The following is a 24,562-nucleotide window of genomic DNA, read 5'->3' on the forward strand; positions in this document are numbered from 1 at the left end:
AAACTAGTGATAGACCTTGTTCTTACATTCACTATGTGTCAGTAATAATTTTAATTAAATTAACTGGCTGATTATGTGTTTATATTTTTGTGTCTCAATCAATCGTAGGAATATCTGAATGATTATCTGTCTGGCCCTATTAGTGAAAATGTTTTTAATACAAAAACTGTGACTTTGAATTAAAAATTCTGAAGACTGAAGACAAGGTTAAGGTTAGATTTAGATGTAGCATAGCATTAATTAGATGCATTAATAATCATGTCAGCGGAAGGTCCTCACAAGGATGTTTAGAAAAATGTGTGTGTGTCTGTGTGTGCTGTGAGTGTAAAAATGATGCAAAAACATGAATGTGTTCCAGACAGTACAGCTCACAGTATGTCCTGGCACAGGACATGTTGTAGAAATTGGGTAATTGGGGAATCATCTCAGGTAGCTACATGGGCTTAAAAATCTGTTCTAAAATAACCCTCAGTGTGATGTGCTGAAGACAAAAGACTAGAGACAGTAGGAAAAAAATTACTGACAACTTTGTAATACATTATTTCTGGGTCTGTTCTGTTAATATAGAATTGATAATAAAAAATAAGTATGGACTCATAATTGTATTCATTTACATTACAGCCGGATCGTTTCTCAGTGCCGTTCTGTTGTAGAATTCAAAAGCTGTGGCACAATATGCTTTATCTCTTTCTAGTGATGAAGAAGACATATACAGTAATAATCCTTTGAGATGAGAATTACTTAATAGAAAATACATGTTTGGACTTAACAGCTCATCTGTGGAAAGGTTGGAGAATCAGTATCTAAAGACTATTTTAAGTTCTGTCCTATCTCTTTGTCAAAAGCACATACAGCAGCGTTATCATACCTGAATGATAAGACTTAAAGATAAAGTTTACTCTGTTTTAATAGATTAATGCATTATAATATTGACATGCATTTCCTGTGCTATCACATGCTACTGCTGCTTAGCGCTTAAAATAAACACTATAAGTATAATGTATAGGGAAGATATATGGTATGGAATTGGTGTATGGTAGAGAAGATAAGGGTAATTGAGTGCTATACACACACACACACAAACACAGAGTATCTGTGGATTAATTACATGCCACGTGCCCTTACATATACACACTCCTTTACACTGAATTACTTGAATTTCAAAACAAATGTAAACATTTTTTCATCAAGGCTAAAGTTTTCAGGAAGCCGAGCATAAGTGATGTAAGCAGCATGCTAATGATATACTCGAATCCTGCAAAACAGTCAGCCATTTAGAATCTTTTAAACATGCATTTAAATCCATGCCAGACTTCCATTGAAGCCCTGGCGAGATTTTAGCATTAAAGACCTGTTTATTTCCTGGGATAGAAACGTGCCTGTAAATTCTACACGTGCAGACAACCTGATCATCCCCAGGTGTATGTTATTATCATATTTCCAAATTAATTGCAATCTGTGTACCGGGATCAGGCAAAAGCATGGAGGATAATTGTCAGGAAATGGATTTATGATTGTTCGAGTTGTATGAAGTCAGTTGATGGACATTTTGTTTCCTTGAGGCAGCCGAGTGTTCATATGCAAATGAAACTGGAGATTATGGAGCGCCTCGGATGTGTGGGAACAAGTCAAAGTATTTCCTTGCTTTTCAGAATGTGAACTCCATTTCCTTTCTATTCTTTCTTCTGCCTGACTTATTTTCCTTATTTATTCTCTGAAAATGTGGCATGTACAGCAAATAGCTCACTGCCGTTTGGAAGAAACTAATGTCTTTCCGATATACGCACAGCCTGATTTATACATATAGTTATCAGAGCTAAACACTGCACATGTTGATTGAGTGGAAAGCTATAGAGACAGGTGGCAAATTAAAGGAAAATATAGTGGCTCTGTTATGCTGTGGAGGAAATTTTTCTCTCATGCCTTGGGTCCATGTTTGGTCTTAGAGGGAAGCGTCACTGCAACTCAAAGTTCTTCTGACCTAAAGAACTTTTAGGGTAACCCCATCAAATCTACAGGGCATGATGGCTGCATGCTCTAATAAAAATGGAAATAATATGCTATAATCAGGGCTCTCAAGTTTTGAAGACAGGCAAGCATGACATCTCCAAACAACCATCCACCCCCCATGCCCCCTGCCCCCCAAAACAAATTAAATCAAAAAAAAAAAAAAAAAAAAAATTGATTGATGATGAGGACACTGTCCCGTCCAGAAACAAGCTGTTTCGTGTTGAGGTTTTGTTCAAACCGACTATCGAAAATACCCTCTCTAATGAATATATATTTTTTTTCATTGGTTGTTGCCTGGGGGCACGGTGGCTTAGTGGTTAGCACGTTCGCCTCACACCTCCAGGGTTGGGGGTTCGATTCCTGCCTCCGCCATGTGTGTATGGAGTTTGCATGTTCTCCCTGTGCCTTGGGGGTTTCCTCTGGGTACTCCGGTTTCCTCCCCGGTCCAAGGACATGCCTGGTAGGTTGATTGGCATCTCTGGAAAATTGTTTGTAGTGTGTGATTGCGTGAGTGAATGAGAGTGTGTGTGTGTGTGCCCTGCGATGGGTTGGCACTCCGTCCAGGGTGTATCCTGCCTTGATACCCGATGACGCCTGAGATAGTTATGACAGTTAGATAGGATGACGCCCAAGGTAGTTCAGATAAGCGGTAGAAAATGAGTGAGAGTGGTTGTTGCCTTAAATCTTACCCATATACAATAGTGCTATTTTCTGATTAGTAGTAGCCTCTTTTTTTTGACTGGCTGATAAGTGTCAGTTCGACTAAGAACTCCAGGGGAGACGCGCTTGATTCCTGCCCGGTTCCATAGAGACAGCGGTTCGGACTAATACCTTTTGGGCGCTGTGGCATATTAAATATATGATAAATAGTCAAAATGTTGTGTATACGATGTGTGGCGGGAGAGCGTGACAAAAGACCCAAATGCGTGATTGTCACTCTCAATGCGTGACACTTGACAGCCCTGACTATAATCATATGCTATGCTCCCCAGACCTTAACCAAATTTGAGAGATTTTGGGGCAACATTTAGATGGCAGTCATCACCATCATCAGAACATAAACTGAGGGGAAATTTTTAAGCCAGAGACCTTTCAAATCTGTGCCTAGGCACAGTGAAGTTGGTTTGGAAGGTGGTGATGGCCCAGCAGTTTTTCATTTAATACACCCTATCAACATGATCTTTTATGCCTGAACTGTTCCCCTAAAACACCAAAAATATCAACCTGATTAGGTACAACTGTAATTCACCCTTTTATAATATCAGAACTGTTACAGATTTGAGAGTTAGAGCACTAAATTATATAGAAAACTGTCAACCCAGTGTTGAGTTTTCTTTTAGTATATGTGTCTTCTGTTTAGTAATTTAGTTTCACCTGGGCTTTCAGGTGTGTTTTTACATGAAGTCTCTTACTTTTGCATAATATTTGAATATTTTACACCATGGGTTCTCAAATGTCTTATAGCCATGGTCCACTTTACTGGTGTTATAAATTCCATGGACAGTGCACATGATTTTAAACACGTACAGTAATACCTTACCTCTGACAGAACACAATAGGTCTGAGTTGACATTTAAAGTCCTACATATTTTTAAACTATGCATGTTTTAAGTACTATCATTCAATTCAACTGACAAACATGTTGATATTTATGGGAACTTAAATAATAACCAAAAATGGACTTATTATAATATTTCATCATTCTCTGCACCGTCTGAGCATCTAGCGCTGCTCGGTTGGATCCACCACTTCTCAGAGTTCAAGTCTTTTTGCATCAAGGCTCATATCTATGCAGGCACTCAGGTGATGGAATGAACTTTCCTGGCTGTACAACCAGCTGAATCACTAGTTATCTTGAAGTCTAAACACCATCTCTTCACCCAGCATTTGAATTATTATTTTGAATTAGTGCCGTGTTTTCTTTTCATACTCTTTGGCCCAACAGGCTTTTAAGACTGATGGTATTCTTAGTCCCTGACATAGTGAACTAGCACTGAACAACACATCTCCACATGACCATTTCATTGATGACATGGTTGATCAAAATTATATATGTATAGTTTGTTCTACACTTATCAGCCCACTTGTCAAAAAGGACACATGAATAAACGGGTATAAGGATAAATTATTCATGTCATTTGGAATCGCAAATAAAACCCTTTGCTCCCTAATCAACACATTTGTTCTTCTTGTGTAGGCAGTTAACAGAGAAAAACATGATACATGACCTCATTTTAATGTTGAGATTGCAACCAGGCAGACAATATAATGATTTCTGTGCAATTAAGGTCAAGATTTCTCTCACCTTTCTAAGAGTCTAAGAGTGTATTATTATTCTTATTATTCTTATCTCTAGTTTCTGTATGACAATCTCATACTCAGTTTATTAGGCAGAACTTTTACTACAGTTTTAATTATCTGACATCATGTTACAGGCAAACATGTTACAGGCATTACTCTAAATAAAAGTTTGAATGACAAGCATCAGCAGCTCTGAGACTTGCTTTGGCCAATAACAGAAATCTTACAGCTTCTTAAATTTCATGTAATATGTTTCTTATGTTTTATATGAATATTTAACATGCTGCTCATACTGAGTAACTTTGAACATTAGCGCTCATTGTTCTAATAATATACAACAATAAATATATAATTATATATGAATAAAATATGTAGAAGAAAGGCAAATTCAGTTCTTTAAAATCTTTAGCACATGTATTGTGAATTAGATACACTGAACACTTATCCTTTAAAATCAACACACACTTTTGACAATTATTTATCAATACAAACTCTCGTTCTGTTTAACCTGACCTCTAAATTATTTATATTTTATACATGTTGAAGATTTTTGTTGTTATTTTTAACACTGTTATTCACAAATCACGGAGCTCTCTTTGTGCGGAATATCCTCTGTACACTTTTAGCATCTAGCCTGTTGCTTTTGCAGCGACTCTAATGTGATTGGCATAAAGGCCACTAAATGATTAAAATGAGAAATTTGTTTTCAGCCTACTGCACAGAGCCGAGCTGCTTCGTGCCCCATCAACAATGGATCTGGTGTACTAGCTGACCCGAGGGCAGCTCACTTAAAGCTTTGATTAAGCTGCTGTGTGCCGATAACACCATCAGCTCAAGAAAACACGAGGGGTCAAAGGTTGTAGCTGTCACACCTACATGGCTGTGTCTGCCACGCAATGAGTTTGTTGTTCCCACCACAGAGACAAAAAATTGGAAAGGTCACCAGGTCAGATACAGTAGGCAGCATCACATCACAGACGAACATCAGGCATGAAAAAAGTCCAACTACACAGTGACAGGAGCTGCAACCAATCAGGAGGTGGAAAGAGTTTGTGAACAAATGTGGCCTAATAATTTAGTTAAAAGGAAGATGGATACAGGTGCGGAGTATGTGGTAGCCTAGTGGTTAAAGTGCTGGACTACCAATCAGAAGGTTGTGAGTTCGATTCCCATGTCCACCAGGCTGCCATTGCTGGGCCCCTGAAAACGACCCTTAACCCTCAAATGCTCAGTTGTATAAAATGAGATAAAAATGTAAGTCACTCTGGATAAGGGCGTCTGCTAAATGCTGGTAATGTAAATGAGTAGTTTTATCCTTTTTCTCGCTGAACAGGTTAGGCATTTATTTGTCATCCAATTTGGTGTGAAAGAAAAATGGTAGTCAGCCCGCTTATCTTTGGTTATAACACACAAGAGTGAACTGTCCAGGGTGGTCTCTCTCCCTCTTGAGTATATTCATTGCTTTGCATATTAGCTGCCATGCTATTTTGGCATGTTTGACATGCTGGCCAATAAAAAAAATATAGAATAGATTAAAAATGATCATCTCGATGATATTCACTTCTCATTTGCATAAAGTTGAAAAGCTTTTGCACCATTCACAGGTTACATCCCATACTGCATACCGCCATACTAAATACTTTATCAGTATGATTTGAACATAGTGATTTTAAACATGTTGGTTTGAAATCTCTCTGAAAATCTTGATTCGGCACTTGTAAGAATAATAAATCGCATTTATTCTTTAATAAACAAACATTTTTCTACCGACAGCTTTAATGTTTTAATTGGGCTTTTTAGCTCTAAACTCAGCATAATATGAAAATAGTAATTTACTCTAACAGATTAAATTTATGATGAATTGCTGTATACTTTCTCAAGATTTATCATGGTATATATAAGGAGAGAATGGTGTTGAGTTGAGAGCAGATTTTTCATTATTCGTCAGATGTGTGCCAACATACCTTAAACATATTTAAGGTTTCCATTTGTGGCAAAATTCTCTTATCAGGTCAATTTATCAAATCCAGCCATTTATACGGTTACAAAAATCTGATCAGTGTTTTTGCGGTTTTTATAAGAATAATGCAAAATAGCGGTGTCTTCATTGGACCATTAAATGTCAGTCAGATCATTAAAGCTGTTTCTAATCAGACATTAGTGAGTGCCATGCTATTGATTGCTGTCAAATAAGTCCTTATCATCTCTATGTTACCACAGCAACGGCATGGCGAAGAGAGTTGCTCTCATCAGCTTCCTGTCACTGGTCATGCTTATGAGCGTCCTGGGAAACCTACTGGTCATGGTGGCCGTCTGCAAGGACCGGCAGCTCAGGTCAGAGTCCCTCATCTTATACCTTCTCTTTCTCCATCTTGCTCTTTCTCACTCGTCTATTAACCTTAACAGAAATGCATAATTTTATCTATATACTGTACGTTGTTTTGTTCTACCAGAATCACTGCATATGAATAGAAAGTATTCATTTGAATGGAATTAAATTTGATCTGATTCGGTCCAGAATAAAATGTTTTATTCATGTCAGTGTTTGTATCGGCTAATTACTTCTTCGTGACGATGAGTTTGGATCTGCAACAACTTCCTCCCCCTCAGCAGTCATTAAGTTTTGACTGTACAGATCTAAATATTTTTAAAAACATACATTTACCTTTCCATTATTTAAAAAAAAATGCACTCAAAGAGCTTTTTTGAAAGTATCTCCATCCAAATGAAAACGTCAAAACAATTTGAAAATGCTCACATGAGCATGTCAGCTCAGTGATAGCATGTCATAAACTGTTCTGTCAAACACGACGAGCGTGCATATCGAGTGTTAGACAAGGTGAACTACTGCTTAAGGTTACCCTTGAATACAAAGTCAACAAGATTCTTGCCCAAAATCTTCACTTGCTGAAGGATAATTTGTCCCGTTAGAGCAGTGGATTCAAGAGCAGTACAATGTATATTAAATTCAGTGTTATAACAAAGTAAAAAATAAACTGCAAACATTAGCAAAAAAAGAAATCATAGATCACAAACTAACAAATGGTCAGCAGTCATGATAAACAGACATTCATCGCACATTCATAACAAACACACACACACAGTAAGTATGCAGAGGTTGACTTATATTTTCTCGTCCACACAGAAAACGTTACGATACTGGTTTTAAAGCTTTGTGTTCTATGAAAAGGAGAAAAATGACCTTTTCAGCAACATAAAAAAAAAATCACTGTTCATGTTCACAGTCATAACTTACGGCATCAATTGCTCTAAAGTCTCAAAGCAACTTTACAGAAGTAAAGAAACATAGAATACATTTTTTTAGAGTTCAAAATGAAGTTTCTATTTATCTCTCTTTACATGTATCCCTATTTACTCGAGCTCTGTTTTTTTTTAAAGTCACATGACCAGCAGCTCTTTACTTTATTATTGTTAGACAGATTAAAAATGCTTCTGGGATTCAGGATGCTTCATGGAGTGTCCACTAGACCTAAGAGGGCTTTGTGAGCTTTTACAGTGACAATTCTTTGCTCCTAAGAAAACGTCTGCTTGACTGTACTCATAACAGGGTTAGATTTATTTTGATCACATAATCAACAGCTAAAGCCTTTGCTTTGTGTAAACTCTAGAGACTGTTGTAAATCCCAGGAGATAAGCAGTTTCTGAAATACTCAAATCAGCACATCTGGTACTGACATCAATGCCACATGTAAAAATAACAGATTACACTTTTCTCCATTCTGAAATTTGATTACATGCATTAACTGAATCTCTAGACATGTGACCACATGATTGGCTGATTGCATTATTGTGGATAGTTGGAACTAATGAAATGGAAAACAAACTTCAGAAAATTATAGGTGAAAATCCTACATACTCTTCCTTCCTGGCTCAGGTGTGCTCAGAAATGAAACACAAACACACACAAATGCAAATGATCCATAATGTAGCTGCACGGCTGGCCTACAAAGCCAAAAACAGACCAGCTCCCTCTTACCTCAAAGCCCTCATCACTCCTCACACTGCACCCCACACCCACCGATCTACCAGCACTGCTTGACTGGTTCCACCATCTCTCAGGGTAAGAGGCAAGTATACTACAAGACTCTTCTGTTCTGGCACCAAGGTGGTGGAATGAACTTCCCCTAGGGGTCCGGACAGCTGAGTCATTGGCTAATTTCAAACGGCGGTTCAAGACCTACTTATTCAATAAACACTTCAACTAGCACTTCTTTCCCTATTTTTTGCATTTATAAAAAATATCAATAAATAAATAAATAAATAAAAACAACTTCGAAACTTTTTCATTGTAACTTTGAACAATGTTTTAAACTCATTGTATCTTAAGTATGTAACCTAGTGAACCAGCATTAATATATCCAATGATAGAGATTTAAGCACTTATGTACAGTACGTCGCTCTGGATAAGGGCGTCTGCCAAATGCTGTAAATGTAAATGTATATGTAAATGTAAATGAAACTAAAAGTGACTGGATACGTGTGTAATGAGATGACTTTCTGTGACCAGTGATTGGATATCCACAAGCAAGGTATATACATTACAGTGGATGTAAAACGTTGTACAGACTAATATAAATTAAATTAATATCTTTTCCCATGTTTGATGAATTGATGTTAAAAGAAAATATTTTAAAATAATGTAAGGAACAAATATAATAATAATAATAATAATAATAATAATAATAATAATAATAATATAAACTCAATAAATTTAATATAAGTAATAATAAATAATAAAATTATTTTATAACAGGGAATGTGACTGAGCTCAGAATTAACCAATCAGAATTCCAACTTGTGCAAATGATTAATCCAAAATAGAGATCTCCTGTTTTTGTCATCATGGTTTGCATTTACTTTTACATTTACAGCATTTGGCAGACGCCCTTATCCAGAGTGACGTACATAAGTGCTTAAATCTCTAACATTGAATCATTAATGCTGGCTCACTAGTTTACATACCATATAGTTTAGATACCATGAGTTTAAAACATTTGTTCAAAGTTACAATGAAAAAGTGTCAAAGGTTGAGTTGTTTTTTTTTTTTGTTTTTTTTTGTTAAATGCAAAAGATAAGGAAAGAAGTGCTAGTTGAAGTGTTTCAACTTGGGTTTCAAGTGTTTGCAGGGTTTTACAGGCGTGTGAAGACTTTACATCCTCTGTACTACGCTTGAAGTAGAAAAATGACATAACGTGACAGTGGCCCAAGCAGCAGGTATATCACAGAGAAAGTAGTCAGACTGTTTGATCCAGCTGCATTACTGTTATGATGCCATCTGGTATCATTATGCTTTAACAATGGGCTTTTAATAATAGGGCTCTGTAAACACTGACATATAATCTGATGGTATAATTATCTGATGTCAAATAGACCTCAGATGTGCCATAGTAAATGAAAACTGTCAGTACACTTCATGTCTTCATTCTTGCACAGATGTATATTGTTAGCAGGCAGCTGGTAGTGCATTTTTAATGCCATGCATTTGAACACATGACAGAGTGATTTGAATTTGTTTAGAGGTTCTCAGTAGGCTATATATAGCATAGCTTTTTCTGCAGCTCTCACAGCCCACCCCCTTAGCCCGGAGTTTTTATAGTTATTAATGGAGTGCCACAGGGTCTGGTCTTTCTCAAGCACTACGGAAGAGACTGTGATATTCTATACGAGGAATACCGCACACACACACACACACACTCACACACACCCATTTATATTATGCAGCTCATTATGTACCTCATTTATTTACATAAAAAGTGGCTTGAAGGAGGATATGAATTTCCTTTTTATAAAAGAAGCAGAACGTTTTACTAACTTTTGTCTGTTAACTTTTGTATTACCTAATATAATTGCTGTTTTGATGTTTTACATCCATTATTAGATGTCTTTGTATTGTTACATGAAGAATACTTGCTGATGAATGACTTTAAGTAAGTTTTTTAGTAGTCATGTTTGAAAGGGAAATTAAATACTGAGTAAAATATTCTGCAGGTCCACCTCTCTTCTTTCTTAGATTTTGCATAAGAACACTTGATGTTAGGTGAAGTCAGTGAGTCATTGACAGAGTGGACTGAGTTAGTTGAATTAAGATATCGTGTATAGTATGTCCTATCTAATATTGCATAAGCATGCTCAAGTAATTTTCTCCCCAATTTCTCCCCAATTTGGTTGCCAGTTCCTAACCAGTATCCACCTTTCGGATACAGCTGCCAACTTGTGAGGGTGAAAGCTAACATGCTAACTCTGAGATACATCTTTTCAAACAGCTGCACTTGCAATATCACAGGGAAGTTTAGCATATTGTTATGTTTCTTCTCTTTCCTGTTGAACAATTCCTTTATAAGTTTAAGTAATAAAAGACAAGTAAGAGCCAACAGCCATTTGCAGTCTCATTACATTGATATTATTTTAAAAATATACACAAGAAAAGGGAGGTTTAAATAGAATTTATATTTTACCTATAATTTATACTTCAAAAGATCTAATCTGAAAGGCTAATATTGAGACTCTGTTCATTTTTAGGAAAATTAAGACCAATTACTTCATAGTGTCACTGGCCTTTGCTGACCTTCTGGTATCAGTGCTAGTGATGCCGTTTGGGGCCATCGAGCTAATCCATCAGAACTGGATCTACGGCGAGACGTTCTGCCTGGTGCGCACCTCGCTGGATGTGCTACTCACCACTGCCTCCATACTGCACCTGTGCTGCATATCTCTGGACAGGTAGGACACAATCACACATGCATACATCAGTGTTTCCATGGCCTCTAAACACGCCTTCCTTTTTACCAGGCAAACACAGCGAGACCCATTTAAAGATGCATAATAAGCCTCTCAGGTTCTTCCAACTGTTTCTCCCAGAACATGAGGAGAATTCCATAATAAGCTGTTGTCATGGCAGTCGTGCAGTGTTCAGTCATGAAAGCGTTGGCAAACCAGACTTAAATTTTCTGAAGAGATGCGTAGTTCAGGATGTTGCTGTTTCCATGGTGACTTGAGTGTGACTCAAGCTGACTTTGGTGTATTCAGCTGCTAAATCAGACCCAACACTGTGATTACGACGTCAATTACAGTCCACATGATACTGTTAGGGGAATCCACAGGCATGCCATTATTGCAGCTCTGAATCCCTTTATAATGGAGTAGATTTAAATGCACACTTTATTCTTATTAAAATATTTTTATCTGGAGGCTGTAGATATGTCCTTTTAAAGTGAAGACATGTAAATGGCAGTAATGTGGGGTATTATTAGAGATAAAAGGTGCTATTTTTCTGATAATTGCCCAAAGCTATATTGTATATGATCACAGCATCATATATGTGCATATATATATAGATAGATAGATAGATAGATAGATAGATAGATAGATAGATAGATAGATAGATAGATAGATAGATAGATAGATATTTATTTTTTTATTATAATGTGAGACATCACTCAGCAACTGAAAATAAATAAATAAATAATAAATAAAAAAAATAGTAGTACATAAATATATCATACACTGTATGAGGGCTTACATGTAGCACTACATGGCTAGTACAGAAATTCAAAGGCAAAAATAAAAGGTAGACAAAGGATCAATAATAAACAAGAAAAATAAAAAGACTAAAGAATAAAGAATAAAGAATAACACAGTGAGCCAGACGTGTGTATTAGACACAGAGTGTAGTTATTGTTGCTTGGCATGCCAGGGAGGCTTAACAAGGCTCGGATATACCTACTCTGCTGTGGACGTAGATCATTTAGATTTTATTTTAAATATGATGAACATTTTGCATTTTTTGAAGGTATAGCACTCCTATTGATCACTAGGTACACTCACTGGCCAGTTTATTAAGAACACTATACACCTGCAGATTCATGCAACCAAAACCAGGCAGTTGAAGAATACATTTTTCCAATAGATTTTTATAAGATACATTTTTCCAGTCTTCAGTGACTCAGCCTCCTGGAGCTTTTACTGTACATGTTGTGAGTTCTAAGATACTTATCTGCTCACCACGTTTGTTAGACGTAATTATTCTAGTCACTGTAGACAGCTTGAACCAGCTCAAACCAGTATAGCAATCCTGCTCTGACCTCTGACCTGCCAGCAGAATAAAAAAAAACATCAGATTCCTTTGCATGAAAAAAACTAAGCAATCAGAAAGCATCAAACATCTACCTCAAATATCTAGCACCATGGTTAAAGTCTCTCAAGTCACATTTTCCCCATTCTTATGTTTGATGTAGACATTACCCGAAGCTCTTGCCAGTATCTGCATGATATTATTCATTGTGCTGCTGCCACATGATTGGCTGACTGGATAATCAAACTGAATGATGATACAGCATAAGTTCCTAATACAATGTAAGGATTTTGGCTAATTGCTTTACAAGCAAACAAATGTTTTTTGATGGGTTCAAAGAAGTTTTTTTTTGGTTTTGGTCTCTAGCCTAATTATCAACACTGAAAAAATTGAATTAAATGAATTTCCCTTAATTATTGTATTACCATAATTGCTTTTGGTCAAACATGATTTGTTTGTATATTTTTAAAGCCTTGGTAAAAAAAAATCCCTCCGTAATTCAAACTAGTAAATTAGACACTTAAGTATTTGAAATTAAATTTAGTTTAGGCAGAAAAGCATGCATTGAGGGGAAACAATACTTTTCTGTTAACTCTGTATGTTATGTTAAATTCTGGCCACATATTTCACACATTTTAGTGTATAGTTATCCTTTACTTTCTTTATGCACAGTAAGGGCTCCGGTAATTTATACTGTATACTCAAGTGGGCTGACATAAATTGTTAACATTCACAATCTTGGTTGTAAGAAAGACAAGGATGCATTGGGGTTTTTTATATCATGTTTGGACCAAATTGAGTTTGAAATCCCAATGTATCATCTGATTTTGCAGGCTGATTTTGCAGAAGTTTCCAGCCTGTCGTGTTAGTGCAGGAGTGTTCATTTACGATCATGAATACACAACAGGTACAAAAGTTAGCAATTCACTGGTGCTAACCAGCACATTACATTTGGGCTGGCAGCAGAATTTGAGTGATATACTGTACATGGCTATGCAGTTTATTTGTTATACGGAATGCTCATAAATAAAAAGCATTCTACCTCTTGAGGATAATATAATTTTCCATGTACAGCTCCCAGTAGGAGTGATCTTTACTGTGGATGCTTCTATATGATGACATGATTGGACATCGTGCAGCAGTAGAGTCGTTATATTTCACATCTAGTGTGCTGTTGTGACAAATCAATAAATCATGAACTGTTGCACAAGTTCCTTTTGGTTGGTGCTGATGAAGCACAAGCCTCAAACATGTCCACAAACAGATACACACTTTGCACAAAAAACAAGACACATTGTGTGTTACTTATTAAGTTTAAGAGATTCAGACAAGGGAAGTACAGGAAGTACATCCCTCATGTCAAATTCCTAATGGCTTTGAAAAGCAGCGTACAAGCTAAATAAGTCAAATTTATTTCCTCACTATCTGAAAGACATCATGTCATTTTTCTTATTTCTTGCAAGCAGGTAGACCGTATAATGGACTAGTAAATAATTACAGTAAATGAATAGATGCTGCTTTTAAAGAACTAAATTAACTAGAAAAAGAAAATGAACACCAGCAGGACAGGCGCTATCTTTGTCCAAATGTCTTTAGTGCTTTCCCATAAGAGTGCTTTTTTGTGCTCAAGACCGTTGAACCAATTTGTCCAAGCTTACTGTGTGCACATTCATCTGTTATCCATTATACACTAGAACATTTAATCTTGCAGCCTTTTTTTCTGTAGAAATAAACAGACTGGCACCAATGATAAAGGAGGAAGGATTAAGTATTAATGCACTTCTGGAACGAAAGCTTCTTATCTGACCCAGGTATGCTGTAAAACACCACTCCAGTTCAACAATACTGCTCTTCATTCCAGTTTTACCAGTTACCAGAGAGAGAGAGAGAGAGAGAGAGAGAGAGAGAGAGAGAGAGAGAGAGAGCACTAGGAAGACTTTGCGCGCTGCTCGTCTGGCTTGCATCTTTCATTGCCTGCAGTTACAGAGATCTTTTAAAAATCTGGCTTGTTACTCGGGTCACAAGGACAGAAAAAGAAGAGAAATAGGTTTGATGTTTCCAATATATTAAGCAGCCAACCCTATTTCGTGCTCTCCTTTTCCTTTGTTTCTATTATCTCTCCATTATGTTTTTGTCTCTCTCATCCACACAGAATGTTTGTAAGATGAGTCTAAAGAAGTGTCTTGAATAAAAGTGACAGAGCAGCAAATGGTTTATTATAGTCCTCCAGTAAGAGTGGCAATTTTGGGAGGAAAAACCTGTTCCCTAAATTACCCGTATGTGACAGTCTATGTCCTTTGTCTGTGCCCAACTTTGTTCATTTATATCAGCACACATTCTTGCATTTTTTTGTAATGGGACTTATGTTTGCCAGAAGGCTTGGGTGAATTTCCTGAAAGCTCAGCAGCGGCTGGCTGGTTATCGCTGTCATGAATCTTAAATCAGGCATTTTGGCCATTTTGCAAGTCATTTGGTAAAGTGACAGTAGACACTATAGGATTGGAACAAGTGTGTCTGTTCCTCGCACTGGAAGCATATTATATCAGGCATTTTTAGGCATTTTGCAAATTGTTTGCTAAATTGAGTGTACACACTGAGGGATTAGTACAATATATGCTTTGATTGATTGTCCTTCATGCAATCATTGAACACCAGCTTTCTAGTTAAGCCTATCATTTCATTTTAGTGTGTACGAAGCATGTGTGAAATTCATAGAAGCAGCTTATTCTCTTATTGACCCGTGGAGCTCAGGTTGTTATCTGCCTCCTTTTATGTCTCTCAAAAGACATGAACACAATACAGAATGTGCTTTACAGTTGCTTCTCTTCTGTTCTTCTCTCAATCTACCTGCCTATCCAGTGGCAAAGGTTATTTTTAGATATAGCTAACTAGTGGCACTTGACAGAGAAAGACTAGACTGCAATACTCATTGCTGCAATAATATTCAGTCCTGCACGGCTATCAGATATGGAATCTCCAACACAGCAATAATCATTAATATGCTATGAGTCAAAATCAGAGGTCACAAAAAATGATCAGCGTAAGTAAAAAAGTATCAAACATTCAATAAAGGGGAAAAAAAAGAATAATATAACACCTCCATTGTTCTGTTCTACTCAATGTTATGTACCCTAGCATATGCTTAGACATTTAGTTATTTCCTGTTTTACCCACACAACATTTCCTTATGTCTTGTCACCTTTATGATAATCAGTGACTTATCGGTGAATGGATAAACAGATTGAGATTTAATTTAGTTAGATTTTATTTTAATTGGGTCTACTAGCACATAGCACAAAAAAACAGCAGTTACAGTAGTTAAACATTTTACTTATTCACAGGAGATGTTTTAGATTTACAGACATTAATATACATGGTCTATGACAGGCTTCCCTAATTAACTTTCTTTCTTCTTTTACACTGTTGTTTTGTTTTTCAGTATTGACTAAAGTTTTCTGTCATCCACAGGGTTTAAATTACTATAAATATTTAATAGCAATGCCACACTGAGTCCATTAAAGCTTCATTAGACAGTGTAAACAACTGATGGCCTTGCTATTGATTTTCAGACTTATCACGTGTACACCGGGATCGGATTTCTAGACGAAATTTAGCCTTTTTTTTTCTTTCGTGCAAATTTAGCATAATAAGTATGTGCCTGTAACAGTGGTTGACGAAGAAGACATATTAGTCGATATTTTGTAATTGTTTTTGTTGTGCTACTGAAAAACTTACACTGCTACAGCATATTATCTACATGTTTAATCATCATTTATTTATGTGATCAAAATCAGGAAATGTATTCATGTGTGTATAGTAAAGCTTCCTTTTTGAGATACATGTCTGCCCCCTGGGATTCTGCCATCATCCCTATAGACTTCAGAGAAAGCCAACAATTGATGTACATTTTATTTCTACTTTAGTGAGTTATGGGAGCAACCGTATGTACGTTTGCACTTCTCTCATGCACTTCAAGGATAAAAATCTCACTTGAAATAGCTGCACTTATAACATAAAAATGGCAGCAATCAGTGTCTAATGTAGTGGTCTCCTGATTCTGCTGCTTCACATTGCCCTAAAGGCAGGTGAAAAGGTGAGCAGAGACATTCTTTAAGAGTTTTATTTTTAGCACCATAAAAGAGTTAGACATGCATTAGAGCCTCCACAACTGTACAGCTCTATTGAATAGTCATTATTGCTCATTTCACACCCACAGCACAGACGTATGCTTTTCATTTCACTGCAGGACTTCTCTCCGGACTGAGCTCTTGTTCTGTGCCATGCAGGCTTAGTGCTGATTGTTTCCAGCCTTTCCAACTCATTCACAACAAATGCACAACCAGTTGCTCCTATATGAAAATTAACCAGGGTAGTTTCAAGTAACAATTCATTGCTGCTGTGTTTGTACATAGTCTGATACCTGCTACTTGTATAACTGTATATAATAAAATAAGCCAGGTGGCCCACTGACAGCAGTCTTGCTATCGGCATGAGACGTTCAGCAGGTTCCAAGTAACACAATGCAGCCCGTGGTGCTCTGGTACATGCAGAGAGACTAATGTGTGGGTCGTGTTTCTGATGGCCTGCTGTTAAACACTTGCCCCTTTTGCACTCACTCAAACTGCCAACCACACACATTTGTCACAACAGGATTGTGGTCTTGTTTTTATTTATCTATTTATTTTTTAACATCAGAGTACACTAAAGAACATGAATGTACCCGGTGATTATTGTAAAAACCTGGTTCTAGCTTATGTAAGGTAATTTGTCAAAGAAATACATCTAAAATGGCATTGTTTCTTTCAGGGTGTTAGCAACAGTGGATTTGTCAAGCAAAATGATTCTCTCGGTTGGTTAGAGAACTTAAAAAAGTCAATTATCTGGTCTTACAGAGATTTGAGGGGATAATAAAAGCTTGCTTCACTATGAAGCCCAGTGACACAGAGATGAGATATGATTTACAGTACAGCACAGGCCTCTTTGGCCGTGTTAAATGTGTCGTGATGAGTATGTCAGGAGTAGATAAACAGGAATCACAACACACTCATTTGGACAGTGCTGACAGAACTGGGTCAGAGAAAGCAGGTTAGAGATGATGAATGTTCATGATTTTTTACTGAAGGACCACTGGGAACACTGTCCATCATGACACCAGGCAGTCACTTATTCAGTTCCTCTCCTAATTGTAAGCCATGCTGAGCAGTGATACAGTCTGCACAATCTCACCCAGCTCATCATTCTGTAGCCTCAGAGCAGCTAAGAGCACAACGAAGGTACCTGAGTATCTAGACCGTTCAGCAGTGGACGGATCATCAAATCATTAACTAGTACATGAAGGAAACTCTAATGTGTTACCCGAGCCTGTGCATATATGCTTGCAAATTAACTATGCTGGAAATGGCAAATAATGTAATTTATCTCAAAAATATGCTGAGCAAATTATGTGCATTAATGCTGACTATAGAACTTGATCCCTTGCTAGGACCAAGTTTATGCAGCTACAGTATATATCCTCTCCTGATAACATCTCTGGTGATGAAGCATTTTGTGTGTGCCCTGGGCGAAACAGCAAAACGTCTTTGTCCATGAGCTGTGGTCTCTCATGGCATGTAAAGATGTGTGTTAGTTTCTGCTTGCGGAGAGCTATATGACATTACTGTCCTTTCTTATTTGCTGTTTTGGATTATCTAGTGTCCATGCAAGCTAATTATATGCCTAGTTAAATTTGTTCATATTAACAGCCTGACCATTTCATTGGTTCTTGTACACAGTCCAGCAGGTGGTGAGATAATTAACTATTTAGTTTGGCAGAACTGGAGAAATTTATGCTAATACCCACATACAAATATTTTAAGTCTTCTGTAATCACTGGTCCAGGAGTTTCCCACAATTTGCATTTGTTGTTGTTTTGTTTTGTTTTTTCAAAAAAAGATATGATTGTGACGGTAATAAGAAAAAGATGTCGCCACTTCTTTGTGCCGTACGCCATCTCTGATGCACATCTGAGTTATTTTTACTGTCAGTTTTACAGACAATAAGTAGATAGTAGACGCATCACCGACATCTGTGCTATTATATCAGCAGCATTGCTTCGCTCGTTCCGTCATCTTTCTTTGTTCCTGCAAAATAGGAGTGCTATACATTCATCACAACTTCCTACACACCGGATGTACGTTTCTCACATTCATGTAGATTTTTTTTTTTCAGTTTGTGTTGTAGAAAGAATCACATGAAAACTTGGGTAGACTATCATTATTCTCTCTTGCATCATTCACCCTTTTAAAAAGTTGACATCTTTGAGATCAGGAATTGTGACACACTATTGATATATATTAATATATGGGTTAATCATTTCAATGTTAGATTTTTTAACTGTATTCTCATTAGCACAATGGATTCATGTATTTTTAAATGGTAGCGTTGTGTTAAGGATTAGCAAGTACAGGATGGTAGAGAGCAGAATTGTGCAGTGGTGTGAGAATTCAATGTGTCCAAGATGAAGGAGTTGATGGTGGAATATATTGCAAGCACAATATTCTTTGCCTTTATTATCAGCTCGCAGAGTAGCGTCAGAGTAGGTGATGTAAAGAAGATGATTAAGTTAATCGGGAAAGCTGGCTCTACTCTAGGCTGAAACTGGAGACCCTGGAGGATGTGGTGGTAGAAAGGCAGATGGTGGAAAAAAACAGAGAGTATCTATACTGTAACAACCATTCCCTCCATGACAAACTGGCCAAACAGTGGGGAAGGGTACAAGATATCTGAATCTACAATGGGTCAACAAGGTTGGGGAGCTGTGTGGACACTGGAGATGATAGAATTGCCTACATATTTTGTATCCCCAGCTACAGCACTGCATATTACACAACAAATTATACATACACCACCACTTTATTTATAACTTTACTAACGACTACTGTAGTTTTTTTTACACACGCTATCAAATCTGATCACATCTCATTTTATTCTCTTTTTTTGTGGTAATTTGTGAGTTTATTGCACACTTTTAAAGTCTTGTAAATTAAGTTTTTCTTTTTGTTTACTTTCGTGTTGTGACTCAAATTTCCAGTAAGGGATTAATAAAGAATTCTCTATATCTTCTCTGTGTATCAATATTTAATACATTGTCACTTCTCTTTCACAAGTGTTTGTATGGCAGACACTCCACATAACTCCACATAAGTCTAATACTAAACGGATATCTTTAAAAAAAAAAACATTATTTAAGACAGGCATTATTGTTTATATGGTGAGGTTTTCTGACAGAAGATGTTTATTTAACATTTAGGGATGTTGTCTGTGCTTTGTCATGGTTTGTAAAGTCTTCCAGTCAGAGAAGTTTGTGCGTTCCAGTTTCACAGTCACAGAACAATGCAAGCAGTATGTTTCTTTTACTTTAAGAAGGAGGAAAAAAAGGAGACAGGAGATGGAATGACTGTTTATAGCTGCTGTAATGTAAGTGATAACAGGAAAGTTTCATACCATTAAATGCTTTGAAACCTTATGTTGCAGGTACTATGCCATCTGTTGTCAGCCTCTGGTCTACAGGAACAAAATGACACCTCTGAGAGTTGCTCTTATGATAGGAGGATGCTGGATTATCCCAACTGTCATATCGTTCTTACCAATTATGCAAGGCTGGAACAGTATTGGAATAAATGATTTGGTGAGTCACATCTTTCAGATGTCACAGCTAGTCCAGTGTTTTAAAATGAATTAGGCTGTGGAATGTTTAAAGATATTTTTTTCTTCTTTTGCACTCATCAGGCCTTGCATGTAACAAACTTGCTTCAGTGAAAATGATTAAGCATTCAATAAAATAATCAGCTCAGTACACATGTAAACGAGGCGTTTTTCATTAGAGCATTTCAGTATTTTATATGGTTCTTTATCACTTTTTGTTAGATTTTGTGCCCCACTTTGTATTCTGGATGAATATTATATACAGCAGATGCCTAAAGAAGCTACAGCAAGCTACACCTCCTGTAGTCTAACTATTCAGGAACAACTATGAGAAAGAGCTTAATTAATAACTCCCACTCACAAGTATGCTGTAATAAAAATAAAATGCCACATCACCCTATTAAAGCCTATAATCCATCTGTAAACAAACATTAAATAGCCGTGGATGAAGATTGATTTGCTGTAATGAAAGTCAGTCAAAGGAAATGCTGTTTAATTGGCATCCTGAGTATGTTTTTCCTCACACAATCATGGATTCTGCTTAGAGGACTTTCATAACATGGTGGTTTCATAAACTCTGGCATTATTTATGTCGTGTAAAATTAACCCATTTCATTAAGTGAATACATATCATCCTGCACAATTCTTTGCATTTCACACTTTTAGAAATGATCATAAGCAACATTTCCTGGTAAGAGGAACATGACTGCGTTTGATTTTTTTTTTTTGTGTGTGGCCGCCTCATTTAGTTCACCTCTGAAATATTCTCAATACATGAGCATTATCCTAATGACTGTTTATTTCGGACACTAATTTAGCTGCACACTTTAAAGTCAAAACATCAAAAACACTGTTGATCAGCTGACTATGCTTCTCAAAGGAGCTGATTAGTGTTTGTTGCTCATGTACCACTGAAAGACTGGGTCACATTCCAACTTAGTTGGGATCCAGACCACTTGAAAACACTTCACAGAAAGCTTCATTTGGGCTGCGTCCTATTAAAGTGCATTTCAACTAAGTGAAGTGAAGCAAAAATTATTCTTTAATTTTTTTTCTACCCTGGTGATTTAAAGTGTTCTTCAGCATTAAGTGTTTAATTCATGGAAATCAAGATGTCATAAGGTTGGACCCAGCCTTACAAAGCCTCATATCAAGTAGGAAGAATTGGAGGTGATTTTATTCGTATTTAAGAACAGTCAGGGTCAGTGACTTCCCTATAGGGCTGACTTTGAAAATGACTGTTTTTCAAATTAATGATGTTTGGGTTAAGGTCTCATTGCTTTTAAATTTAAATTATAAGAAATATTTCCTCTACTGACCACTGACAAATTGACAGTTCCCCCAGGCCAAGGACCTAGAGATTGGAATAGCAATGAACAGACAGAAAAAAGAAAGCTCAGCACAGAGTGTAAAATAAAGTGTGACATTTTCTTTTTGTGTGCTGAATGTGCAATTTGTGTGTGCGTAAATATTCCGTCTCCCCCCCCAACAGATAGAAACGCGGAAGTTCAGTGGCAACTCCACGGTGTGTGTGTTCATGGTGAACAAGCCATATGCTCTCACCTGCTCTGTGGTGGCCTTCTACATCCCACTGGGTTTGATGGTGCTCGCCTACCAACGCATCTATGTAACGGCACGTGAACACGCCCGTCAGATCAGCATGCTGCAGAGGGCAGGTGACGCAGTCTCCGGCCCCGAGAGTGCTGAGCACCAGCGGAACCACCGCATGCGCACTGAGACAAAAGCAGCAAAAACTCTGTGCATCATTATGGGCTGCTTTTGCCTGTGCTGGGCTCCATTCTTCATCACCAATGTGGTGGACCCTTTCATAGACTACACAGTGCCCGAACAGCTGTGGGCAGCATGCCTGTGGCTGGGCTACATCAACTCCATGCTTAACCCCATCCTCTATGCCTTCCTCAACAAGTCCTTCCGCCGTGCCTTCCTCATCATCCTTTGTTGCGGCCACCAGCGCTACCGACGGCCCTCCATCCTCGCACCTAGAACACCCTGCACAGCTACACAGATCAACGGCTCCACACATGTGCTCAAGTAAGTGAAATCATTCTAAAGGATTCTCTCTGTCATGCTAAAGCTTGTGCTACATTTGCTTATTAGTGCTTGGGTTAACATTGTTCTGGTCTGTTTTACACTGCGAAATAACTAGGTCTTATTTTCTGGCTCTGTTTAAGAACAGGGGATATACTTCCAAACTGTGTAGTATTAGCTTAATCCCAAAGTAAGAGTGGAATAATTCTAAACGTTATGTGTTATTGTACTGTTTCCATATGCAAACAAAATATCCCATTTTGTGCCTGATGTAGCCATGCACTAGACCCTTTAATTGGAACATCTGCACCCCTACTCTTTTGTGCAATTATCCAAACATCCAATCATGTGCCACCAGCACCAAAGAGTACAAATACACCAACCATCAGAATTGGGAATGTGTGACCTCATTAACTTACCATGGCATATATTTTTTTTAAAACTGTTGATTTTTTAAGATTTTTTACACAAAATTCAATATTAAGAGATTACAGCTGGTGCAAAAAAAGGCATCTAAGTAGAAAATGTCAAAGTTTCACAGCATTCAAATTTGTATGGAGGTGGGCTACAAACCAAGACCAATAACAGCCAAGATAAGGATATTGTTGTTACAGTTGGCACACGCAACAAAACTGGACAATGAAGAGATTGGTGAGATCACAAGCACAGCATTCTGATGTTTGTATCTGTATCTGTGTGATTTTTTGCACTGTGCTACTCCACATGATTGTCTGGTTGGATAATTGCAGTGTATTACAGTGGTGAGTGTATTACATTCATGGTAAGCTTTAATTTATTCTTTTTATTTATTATTTCATTTTACTGTACAGAGGCTATTTGTTTTTGTGGCCCTTACACATTACATTCCATATAACAAGGGTTGTTGAGTTTATGCATTACCCTTTTTATTAACTTACAGTCTGCTTATTTTCACACATTGAAGCAAAACTTGGCTTTAGTAAACAAAAAAAACAGCCCTTATCTCTTACCAATATACAAGTTCTTTGGTTTAAGCTTGCTAACTAATATTATTGTGTGGTTACTGTCGTGATGAGTTTTAGAACACAGCTTAGCATGGACTTTCCCATGAGAATTTGAAAAAACAAGAACATCCCCAAATCGTCAAGTTACTCTCCCACACTTGTCTCTTTGTGTCTTTTTTTTCTCTATTCTTCACACTCTTACAGGACCTCTTTAATTTCTCATAACATTAAAGATGCACTCTTACTTCAGTTCAACAACACCATTGCATCACTGATCGAAATCTACTTTCAAACAATAACTGCTGTAAACTTGTAAAGACATAAACTGTTCTAAACTGCAATAAAGAGGACTGGTGAAGACAGATATACAGTAAGAGGCCCTTTCTGACTCTTTCACTTCATGGTTAGGTCTAAGGTCTAAGCTCTCTTGGGCTTTGACCAAAGTCTAGCATACTTATTTAGATATAACGTTTAGCCAGCTGGTCATTTTGAACTATATTCCCTAGAGAAATCATAAATATATCTATACATTTATCATTACTTCTAGATGAAAACACATGTTGCAATGCATTGCTAAGCTTAAAAAAAATAAACTATATGAGATTTATTATAAAAAAAAATCAATACAATGTTTATGGATTTTTTATTATTTAATGCTGGAAGACCCACATCAGTCAAGCTAGCTGAATGTCAAATCTCTGCTTGGATTGATGAACGCTGACAGATTTATTGTTGGGCTAAAAGATGATGGTGTTTGTTTTTCAATAAAGGTTTATTGATTTTCTTTTGTGACATGCAGTAACTAGCCATGAGATGAAAGAAGATTTTACAGATATAAATACTATAGTGCTATTACCTTGCTGTCACATACTATCTGTTAAATGTCATCTATTTTGCCTGGTGTCTGGATTTAGGCACTGAATTTAGGATACTTAGGATAGTTCATTTACTTTTCTTCTCCTTCCTAATCATTTCTCAGAACACAGAATCAGATGCATCAAAACATCTGAAAACCTTATGTACTCCAGGCTAAAGATTTTCTCTCATTTCTTTTTTAGACATAAAGTTGGAAATTAGAGTTGGTAGTAGAGAAAGAGAGAGAGAGAGAGAGAGAGAGAGAGAGAGAGAGAGAGAGAGAGAGAGAGATCTAAAGTATGTCATATGTTAAAAGGCTTATAAAATCTCAGAGGGCAGCAACAATGAATGTAGTGCATTAGCAACAGTATGGCATTTTTTAAAACATCTCATTTGTAGCTATGGGAACGCAGCATGAGATTAACACTAGGGTTATTGTACTTGGATATTGTATTGCACTATAAGGCTATTTAAGACTGCAGAACAAGTCGTCATAAACTGATTTGTTAGAACATTAATTGGTGTTATAAATGAAGGCTAAATACTTTTGAAATGTCTTTATCCAAAATCAAGAGGGTCTGTATGATAA

General features: G+C 37.0%; 1 protein-coding gene across 2 annotated transcripts in view; it reads left to right on the forward strand.

Annotated features, from left to right (window-relative positions):
• The window catches only part of htr4 (5-hydroxytryptamine receptor 4), a 73,037-nt gene that overhangs the window by 20,394 nt on the left and 28,081 nt on the right, over positions 1-24,562 (forward strand). For both annotated transcript variants that reach the window (XM_060886028.1, XM_060886027.1), the window contains 4 exons: positions 6,532-6,645; positions 10,852-11,052; positions 19,916-20,069; positions 21,579-22,138. In XM_060886028.1, coding sequence (XP_060742011.1) covers positions 6,532-6,645; positions 10,852-11,052; positions 19,916-20,069; positions 21,579-22,138 — 1,029 coding nt within the window. The remainder of the gene's footprint in view (positions 1-6,531; positions 6,646-10,851; positions 11,053-19,915; positions 20,070-21,578; positions 22,139-24,562) is intronic.

Source organism: Tachysurus vachellii, chromosome 13, assembly GCF_030014155.1.
Source record: "Tachysurus vachellii isolate PV-2020 chromosome 13, HZAU_Pvac_v1, whole genome shotgun sequence".
Taxonomy (NCBI): domain Eukaryota; kingdom Metazoa; phylum Chordata; class Actinopteri; order Siluriformes; family Bagridae; genus Tachysurus; species Tachysurus vachellii.